Source organism: Heteronotia binoei, chromosome 8 (assembly GCF_032191835.1).
Source record: "Heteronotia binoei isolate CCM8104 ecotype False Entrance Well chromosome 8, APGP_CSIRO_Hbin_v1, whole genome shotgun sequence".
Classification (NCBI taxonomy): Eukaryota; Metazoa; Chordata; class Lepidosauria; order Squamata; family Gekkonidae; genus Heteronotia; species Heteronotia binoei.
In genome coordinates, this window is record NC_083230.1 from 75,598,840 (window position 1) to 75,610,070 (window position 11,231).

General features: G+C 43.3%; 1 protein-coding gene across 1 annotated transcript in view; it reads left to right on the plus strand.

Annotated features, from left to right (window-relative positions):
* The window catches only part of LOC132576266 (solute carrier family 23 member 1-like), a 33,570-nt gene extending 23,974 nt beyond the window's left edge, over window positions 1-9,596 (plus strand). The window contains exons 9-12 of the mRNA XM_060245268.1: window positions 4,676-4,840; window positions 5,110-5,218; window positions 8,412-8,507; window positions 9,179-9,596. Coding sequence (XP_060101251.1) covers window positions 4,676-4,840; window positions 5,110-5,218; window positions 8,412-8,507; window positions 9,179-9,444 — 636 coding nt within the window. The 3' untranslated portion in view covers window positions 9,445-9,596. The remainder of the gene's footprint in view (window positions 1-4,675; window positions 4,841-5,109; window positions 5,219-8,411; window positions 8,508-9,178) is intronic.
* The last annotated feature ends 1,635 nt before the right edge of the window (window positions 9,597-11,231 follow it).

An 11,231-nucleotide genomic window follows, 5' to 3' on the forward strand; every position in this document is an offset into this window, starting at 1 on the left:
TTCAATGTGTAATCACTGGAGATTGCAGTTGCGCTAGTCCAAAAGCAGAGCCAAATGGTATTGAAAACAAGAATAGCCACATAGGGATTAGAGCAGTTTATTCTTTTCAGACTTTTTTCCTCTAGGGAAACTCGTTCCACATTGACTGTTGAAGAATGTTGGCACACCTGCCTCAGAATCCCCTGCATTTTGCAGAGGATTTTGCAGATGTCCCTTGCATCCTGCGCATCACAGGTGGAGAGCAGTACTGGGGGCATGTTTATTTTATTTATTTATTTGCACCACCTTCCCTTGTGGTTCAAGGAGGCTTACAATAACAGGTAACAGCATTTTCAGTTAAAACCAAAAATAAAATAACAAACCCTGAATTTCTCCTCTCTTAAAAAATGCCTGACATTCAAACCCCCACAAAAGCCCTGGCAAACTGGCAGACCTCACAGTACTTCTTGAAGATCTCCAAGGAGGGGGCTTCCCTCCTTTTTAGGAAGCCCATTTGACAGAGCTGGAGCCACAATGAAAAAGGCCTGGGCTCTGGATGATGTCAGACAGGTGCCCCCACATGATGGGGTAGCCAACAGATTCCTGCCTGATGACCATGAAAAAAGCCTCACTGGTTGAATTAATTTTCTCACACAATAACGTGTGTAAATAAACTTTTAGTGCAAAATCATGAAAAGTGAATCTGTACAGCAACCAAATAGCTAGAACACACACTATCTTTCAACCCCTCCCCCCAAAACAGTCCTTTTGATATCCCAAGTTTCTGAGGCACCGCCTTCAGCATCTTCCCGAAGACCGAAGCTTGGGTGGAGTTAGAGGTGTTGTTCTGTTAAACCTCTTGCCGAGAGAATAAAAACCCATATTTCCTGGATTCTTTACGGTTTCGTAGTTCTTAACCCTTCATCAGTCTTCTCTCATTGCTGCTATTGTTGGAGCCACAGTACAATACATTTCAGCACGGATCAACACATGCATACTAGGATGTCTGCTTCCATCGGAAGATTAGGATCTGCTGCACGGATTCACTTTTCATATGATTTTGCACTAAAAGTTTATTTACACACGTTATTGTGTGAGAGAGTTAATTCAAGTGGTTAGGCTTTTTTCATTTTGTATTTTACATAGTATACTGGGAGCTGTGTGTTGTTATATGCCTGATGATCATAGTTGCCAGTTTGATATAGAGGTTAAGTGCATGGACTTTAATCTGGGAGAATCAGGTTTGATTCCTCACTCCTCCACATGCACCTGCTGAGTGACTTTGGGTCAGTCACAGTTCTCGAAAGACCAGTCCTTGAAAGAGCTCTCTCAGTTCCACCTACCTCGCAGTCACAGGGTGTCTGTTGTGGGGAGGAGAAGGGAGAGGAGACTGTAAACTGCTCTGAGATGCCAAGTGAAGGGTGGAGTATAAATCCAATCTCCTCCTCCTCCTCTTCTTCTTCTTCCAGGAAAGGTCATCTGCTGATTTTCTAGTCCTTCTGATTTTCATAGAATGCAATCCCATGTAATTTTAACAGGCAAATCCATAGGACAACGATCTATATTGACTTGATATGGTCTGATGCAAATAATCTAGATCACCCTGTCCAGGGCTGGCCCTTCCACTTGGCAAAATAGGCAATTGCCTAGGGAACTGGCCTTTGGGGGGTGCCGAATTGGATTTTCCCCACGTGACTCAGTGACATCACACTGCTGCTGCTTGTTCATTTCCTTCACGGGGGGTGGGGCTATGCGGGACTGTTGAGAGAGACCCATCATATTTATTATTTATTTATTACTTTACATTTATATCCTGCCCTCTCCGCAAGCGGACTCAGGGCGGCTTACAATATCATAAAAACAATCAATTCCATAAAATATATAAAACCATAATACACTTATCAGTTTAAAACTATTTGCGCTGTCTCAATCCAGTCTGGCGGTAGTGGGTTCTGACTATGATCGCCAGCTTCTGCAGGATGTCCGGTGGCAGCCCATTTTCAGTCAACCAGAAAGGCCTGTCTGAACAGTTCGGTCTTACAGGCCCTGCGGAACGCCGACAAATCCCGCAGGGCCCTTATAGCTTCTGGGAGGGTGTTCCAAAGTTCTGGTGCTGCCACCGAGAAAGCCCTAGATCTTGTTGCGCATAGCCTGGCTTCTTTTGGGCCAGGGGCAGACAGCAGATTTTTTGTCCCTGATCGCAGTGCTCTCTGGGGGATATGTGGGGAAAGGCGGTCCCGTAGATAGGCAGGTCCCTGACCATAAAGGGCTTTAAAGGTTAGTACCAACACCTTGAAGCGAACTCAGAACACAACAGGCAACCACATGAGCACACACACATGCACATGTGGCAACCATGAGCACACAACAGGCAACCATGAGCACACACACATGCACATGTAAATACAAAAATACAAAAATAAATAAATAAATAAATAAAACCCACCTGGAAGATCAAGGCACATAAGCCCAGTTCACGTTACTTGTGAAAATATCCCCAACCTGCATGGTGAGAAAAAGCCAACAAGGGTTGGCTCGACAAATGAAATTGAGGACTGATCCCTGGAGCAACAGGAGGTTTTAGTCATATATTCAGCTTGTACATGCATTGAACGAGACGTGAGAATTACTCAATGCATGTGCAAAGAAGTATCAAGCCTACAATGTGTGCAAATTGCACATAGTTTCATTGTAACTTGGGGGACCACAAGGGGGGGAATGATTAAGCCCCTTCTTCTCACACTGCAGTCTCAACAGTCAGCTGCTATTTGCTTTTAGTTTACTGGAAAAGATTGAGATTTGAGTCCAGTAGCAGCTTATAGGTTAACAAGATTTTTGGAGCATGAGCTTTCGAGAGTCTTGCATCAGATATTTGCTTTTAACAAATATTGGGAGTTCTGATTGTCCGTTCTGCCCCCGCCCCCACCCCCACCCTCCAGGTTAGATCCCTGGGGAATCAGCTGACTAGGAAGAGAGAGGAGCTGCTTTGACTTGTGAAATGTCTGGCTAAAATTTCTCCCTTGCTGGCTTTTGTGTCTGAAACTTGCATTCTGGAAGACTTGGATAATTCTGCCTCTCAAGATTGCCAAGTAGTCTGCAGAAATATATGCGTATAATATAGATGTCCTCTGCTTTGAGTCTCAGTGAGAAGGTGGACTATAAACAAACATATATACATAAAGCCATGCTTTGTTGGGGAGATTTTATCATACCTGAAAATCATAGAAGTGTACATTTGTTGCTCTCTTGGGGTTGGTTTTTCTAAGGATGGTGAGGGAATTAGATTTTTGATTGTTGTATTTTACTGAAAGTGATCTTACTGCTTGTCTTTCCTTATGCTGTTTGATATTTGGACTCCTTGAACTGCTTCAGATAGTCTTGAATATTCCACGCACTTACCTTTGGGGTTCCAGGACTAATTTAAAACGTTGCCTTTGCTATTTTGGTGCTGAGATAATAACTGTAGTTTAGACCCACAGAGTTATTTGGGTCTAAGAATTCAATGGTTAAAAAAAACCCTTTCTCATCCTCAGCTACCCTGATTTTAAGACAAGCAGTGGATTTGTGGTTTGATTTATGCTTATGGTGGGAGAGGGGTGTGTCCCCTAGATCAGTGGTCCCCAACCTTTTTGGCACTAGGAACCAAGTGCAAGTGGTGTCTAGTTTGGAGCTAGAGAATATTGCTTGCCAAAATATTTCACTTTCAAGAAAAAAATCAGGAAATGAAAGAGAGGTTGTGCCAGCAGCTCAGGGCTGCTTTTATTCTTGCCTGTTGCTCGTTCTGAGATTATTTCAATGTTATGGTTATGGATATGTTTCTATTTTCTATTTGTATGTTTTGTGCGGGGGAGGAGTGTGTGCACCAGATGTTAGCCTTGCCTAGGGTGCCAGACAGTCTAGGGCTAGCCCTGACCCCGTCAGAGATTTTAAAGAAACCTTTCTCATCCTCAGCTACCCTGATTTTAAGACAGGCAGTGGATTTGTGGTTTGATTTATGTTTATGGTGGGAGAGGGGTGTGTCCCCTAGATCAGTGGTCCCCAACCGTTTTGGCTCTAGGAACCGGTTAAGTGGAAAACAATTTTTCCATGGACCAGGCAGTGGGGGGGGAGGCGATGGCTTCAGAATGATACAATTGTGCACTTTATTTCTATTATATTGTAATATATAATGAAATAATTATGCAACTCATAGTCCAGTTGCTAACAGGCAGCGGACTGGTACCAGTCCATGGCCCAGGGTTGGGGACCCCTGTCCTAGATGGTTTATAATGTGCTCTTCCCCTTGCAAGTGGTGTCTAGTTTGGAGCTAGAGAATATTGCTTGCCAAAATATTTCACTTTCAAGATAAAAATCAGGAAATAAAAAAGAGGTTGTGCCAGCAGCTCAGGGCTGCTTTTATTCTTGCCTGTTGCTCGTTCTGAGATTCTTTCAGGGTTATGGCTATGGATATGTTTCTATTTTCTATTTGTATGTTTTGTGTGTTTGTGCTGGGGAGGGGGGCATGCACCAGATGTTAGCCTTGCCTAGAGTGCCAGACAGTCTAGGGCTAGCCCTGACCCTGTCAGAGATTTAAAAAACACTTAGCTTAGCTCATAAACCTTATTGTGTAGGATTTGTTTAAAGCTGAGCATTCTGAATTCTTTCATCAGTGTTCTTCTGTGGCTTGTAATATATTTTTGTTCCTCTCTTGACACAGGTTGGGAGTAGAATTGTGATTCTAGCTGGTGGTTGTGTCATGCTTTTGACTGGCATGTTTGGCAAAGTTGGAGCTGTGTTTGCCAGCATTCCAACTCCTATCATTGGAGGGATGTTCATGGTGATGTTTGGAGTCATCACTGCTGTGGGAGTTTCTAATCTACAGGTAATAGCTGTTTCTAGATCTGGTTGTTTGAGTCCATTGGCACCTTTAAGACCAACAAAGTTTTATTCAAGGCATAAGTTCTCATGTGCAAGCACACTACTACAAATTTGTGCTTGCATGTGAAAGCTTATGCTTTAAATAAAACTTTGTTGGTCTTTAAGGTGCCAATGGACTCAAACTTTGTTTTGCTACTACAGACCAACATGGCAGCCCACCTGAATAGATCTGATTGCATTTGTCTATAAGCAATATCCTCTTTTTAAATTTAGTATGCAGACATGAACTCTTCAAGAAACCTGTTCATCTTTGGATTTTCTATATATGCGGGTCTGGCGATTCCCCACTGGGTAAAGAATAATACAGAAGCATTGAAAACAGGTACACAATGAGACCATGTTTTTTATTAGATATAATCTTTAATCTGAGTAAAAGGTTAGGTAAGTAGAAAAGCCATTCATTTTAAACAGGGTCGGCTCGCCCACTAGGCAAACTAGGGCACCAGGAGGTGGGGGTGCCGAATTGGGCCCCCCCTCCTGGTGCCCATGGCAAACGCCTAGTTTGCCTACCTGCCTCTCCCCTGCGCCACAGCCCCCTCCCTTCACAGTACTGCAAGGCAGCGCCGCACTCTGTCGCTGTCCCCCCGCGCCCCCATGCCGTGGCTGGTCCTTACCAGCTTCAATGTGGCTGGCGCAGCTTCTAGTTCTTTGAAAAGCCCACAAGAGGAGACTTTGCTCCCCCTCACTTCCAGTTCCGGGAAGGAGGGGGAGCGAACTCTCCTCCCAAGGGCTCTTCAAAGGATAAGATACTGCACCAGCCACATTGGGAGGGAAGGCGGTGGTTGCGGGGTGTGTGTGTGTGTAAGGACCAGCCTTGGCGGGGGCTACGGGGTGTGGCGCTGCATTGCAGGCAGGCAGGGAGCCCTCAGGCTGGTGCTGATTTTAAAGAGGAGCACAGTTCCCTGTTTTACAGCTTTGACTAGGCTGATTTTGGAACTGTTTTTCATACATTTGAATGAATGAATTTTTCAGTTAGCTTCTTCATTCTATGGTGTTAATGCGGGATATTTGCCTGTCTTTGATTCTGTCCCAGTATGACAGTTGATACTGCTTCAGTCTTATATACTTAGGCCTAGTTCATTCCTGGTTGAAAACATTATTCCAAAAACTGACTGTATGAGTCATCTGTTTAGTTGGTACCTGTGTGTATATCCTTGCGTATGCAGCCCATCAGTGCACACTAGAATTGTGAAATGAGTCACATGGGTTTAAACTATTGGTTGAGTTTAGCTATTATGAGAATGTTCTGTCAATTATAGCTAGTGTCATCATTTATGCTTGATACACTTGTATTTGAAGAAGTATGTGTGCACACAAAAACTTATACCCAGAGTAAAACTTTGTTGGTCTTAAGGGTGCCACTGAACTCTAAATAGTTATCTTGTAAAGATAGTACATTATAGTGATTCCAAAGCAGTGCACCTTTGGGATGAGTATTTTTGGTGTTTAAATTAATTAGAATAAGTGGGGGATCCACAAGAAGATATCGAAGATGAAGATATTGGATTTATATCCCACCCTCCACTCCGAAGAGTCTCAGAGCGGCTCACAATCTCCTTTACCTTCCTCCCCCACAACAGACACCCTGTGAGGTGGGTGGGGCTGGAGAGGGCTCTCACAGCAGCTGCCCTTTCATGGACAACCTCTGCCAGAGCTATGGCTGACCCAAGGCCATTCCAGCAGCTGCAAGTGGAGGAGTGGGGAATCAAACCCGGTTCTCCCAGATAAGAGTCTGTGCACTTAACCATTACAGCAAACTGGCTCTCCAAACAAGGATTCTTCTCCCCTACTATTTTCTCTTTCCATTCCCTGAAAACCTCTCCCCTTGTCCTGCTTCCTTCTCTCCTTGCCACCCACCAGGCAACCTATCTTTATCTGCTCCCATCTTCAACTTTTCCTCCTTTCCTACCCTGGCAGCCTTTTCCTGGGAAAGGTCTGGGGGGAACACCTCACTTTCTTTTGTACCCCCCTCCCCCACACTATTTAGTTTTTTCTTCCTCCTGGCAGCTCCTGTATCCTTCACTCCTTCCCATGTGCCAACCAACCTTTCATCTGCCTTCCCCCATCTTCAGCTATATTTCTCCCCAATGGGGAACCAAAGCAGCTTACATCATTCTCTTCTTCCCTATTTTATCCTCACAACAACCCTGTAAGGTAGATTAGGTTGACAATGTGAAACTGGCCCAAGGTTACCCAGTGAGTTTCCATGGCAGGGTGCAGAAATGAACCTGGGTCTCTCAGATCCTAATCTAAAACACTAATCACTACATCATACTTGCTTTTGTGGTGTGGTTGTTGTTGAACAGTAGCAAGCCACCAGTTCTGGATGAAGCATACAAGTCATGTGGTAGCAAGCAGTCTGTTGTCATTGCTGTGGCTGGTCCAATAAGTCCTCCCTCAAAGGCCAGAACAGCTCTGAGAAGACTCCTGTCCCTTCCCCCTGCCTTGTACTGACAGAAACCAAGGGTTGAAGGCAGGCAATACTGTAGTGAATGCCAAGCAATGGCTACTGAGGGCTTTTGTTTCTTCAAGCTTTAGGTTCTGCTTCAATTGTTTTGGCGGGGTTAACCCCCCAAGAAAGAGAGAGAGAGATTTCCTATTTTTCCACAAACCTGTAGCTTTATGCTTTCCATGACACCAATCTCTGGATTTAAGTGTCCACAGCTGGGATCATGTTGACAGTTAATAACACTGGAGGTATTGGTTTGTTGTTAGCCTCTTGTCATGACAGCAGAATAGCAATATACAGCTTTCAAACGACCAGATGTTAGTGATTAAACAATATGAACTGGTATTAGCTACCTTCATTATGAGAGAGGGTTGATTTAAGTGGAGATTGCAGATTAAAGGGCTGGTTTGGGGGGGGGGGGGGTTGTACACAGAGATTATTGCAGTTATGTTCTCAATAGGGTTGACAGTCCCTCAGTGAGGGTGAAAATTCCCTGCTTCCCCCTCTAGATTCCTACCATGTCCTGAAATGAGGCAGAAGGAAAAAAATATGACTATTAAGGTGCTGAGATTGTTACTTCTGGGAACCTGGAAGTGATGTCATACCTCTCTAGGAATTTTGGAAATTCCTAGAAAGGGCTAATGTCACTTCTGGATAAAACCAGAGTTTTATCACAGTTTCGAGCAATTCCTAGTGAAGCATGACATCACTTGAAATTTTTACTGGAAGTAGCATCACACCATTACTGACAGCAATCCTAGTTCTCAAGGCATGATTTAATGCATCTGGGTGGGTACCTTTTGACTCTTCTTAGTCTGATTCAGCAGGACCATACCTATAATTTTATGCCCTTTTGTGAGCATGGAAAGTTTGTTATATAATTCTCTGAGCAGAATTTTAGGCTTGGATCATCACCATGCAGTGTCAATTTCTGCCATTACTGTGTGTGGTATATTTAATATGAATGCTAAAACTATTTTAAATGCAAGATGAATATAGGCTGATTTCTTTCTCCTGTTGCATGATAATTTTAAAAAAATTAAATGCCAAATGGCTTCTGTTTTAGGAATTCTGCAGCTGGACCAAGTGATCCAAGTGCTACTTACTACAGGAATGTTTGTTGGGGGATTCCTTGGCTTTTTCCTTGATAACACTATTCCAGGTAGGAGTCAGTGAAATGTCCTGTTTTCCTGGCTAGTATCTGTGTCTATGGTGTAGAAGCACAAGTTGGGCTCTACCACAGCATCATCAGAATGGATCTGAGGAGATCTCTATTGACATGTTATTATTTAAAAATGAACTCAAACTGCCGCTGTGTAATCTGATAGGAGAAGTAACATTGGGCCTAGCTTCTGGTTTTACTGGGGTTACTGGGTTTTTGTGAGTGACTAAAGTCACATGACTGAAGCCTTCTTAAGTAATTCAACCATGTGGATGACTGCCAATCCACAGGTCTGACCTTGCTGTGAGATAGGTGCAAATTCTGTGAGAAAGACCCATATGATTGTGCCGCACTCCCTTAGTTGGGTAATTTCCTTGTTACCCCAGCCAGGTGGAAGCTTCAAATAAACCATTTTACAGGCACTCCAAGAGGAAAAAAATTGAGGTTCATGTTCCTTATCGTAATATTGTGATAACTGTCTATGACAGCTAGTGTTCTTTGTAGAATGGCTGTCTCCTGTGGTCTAAAACAATCACACTGAGAATGCAGGGTTATGCTTTTTTTGTGATGAAGGAAGACAATACTTAAAAATTGAACAAACTGGCTTTATGTGCTATATTACAGTCCTCAGTGGGCCTTTGTTAACCATCCTTCTTGCTTTCTTTTGTTAGGGAGCCAGGAAGAGCGGGGACTCTTGGCATGGAATGAGAGTTGTAAGGAGGAGTTCAGTGATACACTGCGTACCTCAGATGTCTATGATCTTCCTTTTGGAATAGGTTCCAAGTTCTGTGCTGCTAAATGGTTTCAGTACCTCCCAACTTGCCCCAAACAGCCTCCAGGACACAGTACAAATGAAAACAACAGATATGCACAGGAGAACAGCAACAAAATTAATTCAGAAAAAGACACAGAAATGAATGTTGACACAAGGATATAAGGCCATTCCAACAGACAAACTTGGGCTACTTATCTGTTGAACCAAAATCTTCTTTTTATCTGTCTTCAGGTCTTTGTGGCAGTGCTTAAAGCAAGACATGGACAGACATTGTTCCTGCAAATTATTCCAATAAAGTCACTATGTGATCTTAAGCATGTCAGATTTTTCTGCTGCAAATATGTTAGTTTGAGGAACATCTGACAGAAAGTAGGGAACCCAGCAGTGCTCATGGAGGACAATTAGTTTTCCTTCTTATCCTTGACAGCCATTGCCCAAACATTCTCACTGTCATCCTTGACCTCCTGAGTAATTAATTAGACAAGCTAACCCCTAGAAAAGAGGCTACTTACTTGAGTCCCAAGAAATGTAGCCTTGGCTTCTGTCTTACAGACTGTCCCTGTGTTGTTGGCTAAATTGCATTACCTGCCTTGATTTTTCATTTCTCCACCTTTTAGCCTAGCTTTAGTCACTTCATAAATCTTTGGAGGACATGGTGGTCTGTAGTCTTCCACTCCACACATCTGAAGAAACCTCCGTCCAAATTAAGTGGCTTCACCTCTAGCAGAAGAGACACTTAACTTGGCAAAAGGCTCCTTAGACTAGAGGAAGCCTTCAGACTTCTGAGCAGAACAGTAGAACAGTAGATAAAGACCACGCTGCTTGAGTCATGTTATCTCCTCCAAGTCTCCTGAACTAAACTGGGGTTTCCAGACATATCTGATGTGAAATTATTAGTTCTAAGCAGGGCTTTTTTTGAGCAGGAACACACAGGAACGCCGTTCCTGTTAGCTTGGTATCAGGGGGTGTGGCCTAATATGCAAATAAATCCCTGCTGGGCTTTTTCTGCAAAACAGTATGAAAGTGGTGACATCAGAAGTGTGGCCTAATATGTAAATGAGTTTCTGCTGGGCTTTTTCTACAAAGAAAGCTCTGGTTCTAAGTTTCTTTCAGGATTTCATGAAAGCCATATGCAAGAAACTAAGAAGTGCTCAGCAAAGAAGAATGCATAATATATCTTGAGCCTTATATTTTAAGTCTGTCTAAAAGGAAGGAATCAATAATTGGACCTCCCAGAGATGCATGGGGAAATGTCTTTGATCACTTCCCCATATAAAGATAATAAAACTGAGGCTTCTTTGGCTTCCTATTGGTATTATCCAGAAGTATCTTCTAAAATGCGTGGAGATGCTGGAACATGGACATTCAGTCCGCCCCACACCAGGCTCAAAAAGGCCAAGTCTCATTCTGGTGACTACTGGAATGACTTTCTTTGCTTATCTAATGTATGTCAATGGTTTTGCTAAATTCCTAGGTAAAGTTCACCTGGTAGGAATAATGCCTAAATAAAACTAAGTCTCAGCAGAATTCTTAGGGTGTTTTCTGCCCCTTTTTTTCTCTTCATAGAAATCCCCACTTTGCTGAAGGAATAACCCCAAAAAGTAACCTTTATTTCTGGTATACTCAGGATGAACAGAGAAAATTTCCTTCTGGAGTCTGTGCTGACTTTTCCCACTTGTCTTGTCTGTCACTCTCTCCATCTTGCTATAACCAAGTCTTTATACATTTAATAAACAGCTCAGCATGTGTTTGTATTATAATGCTTTCCTTTGTTTAGATTTAACAGCCTATAAGCCATACGAGTCCCGTGGCGCAGAGTGGTAGGTAAAGCTGCAGTACTGCAGTCGAAGCCCTCTGCTCATGACCTGAATTTGATCCCAGTGAAAGCTGGTTCAGGTAGCTGGCTCCAGGTTGACTCAGCCTTCCGAGGTCAGTAAAATGAGTACCCA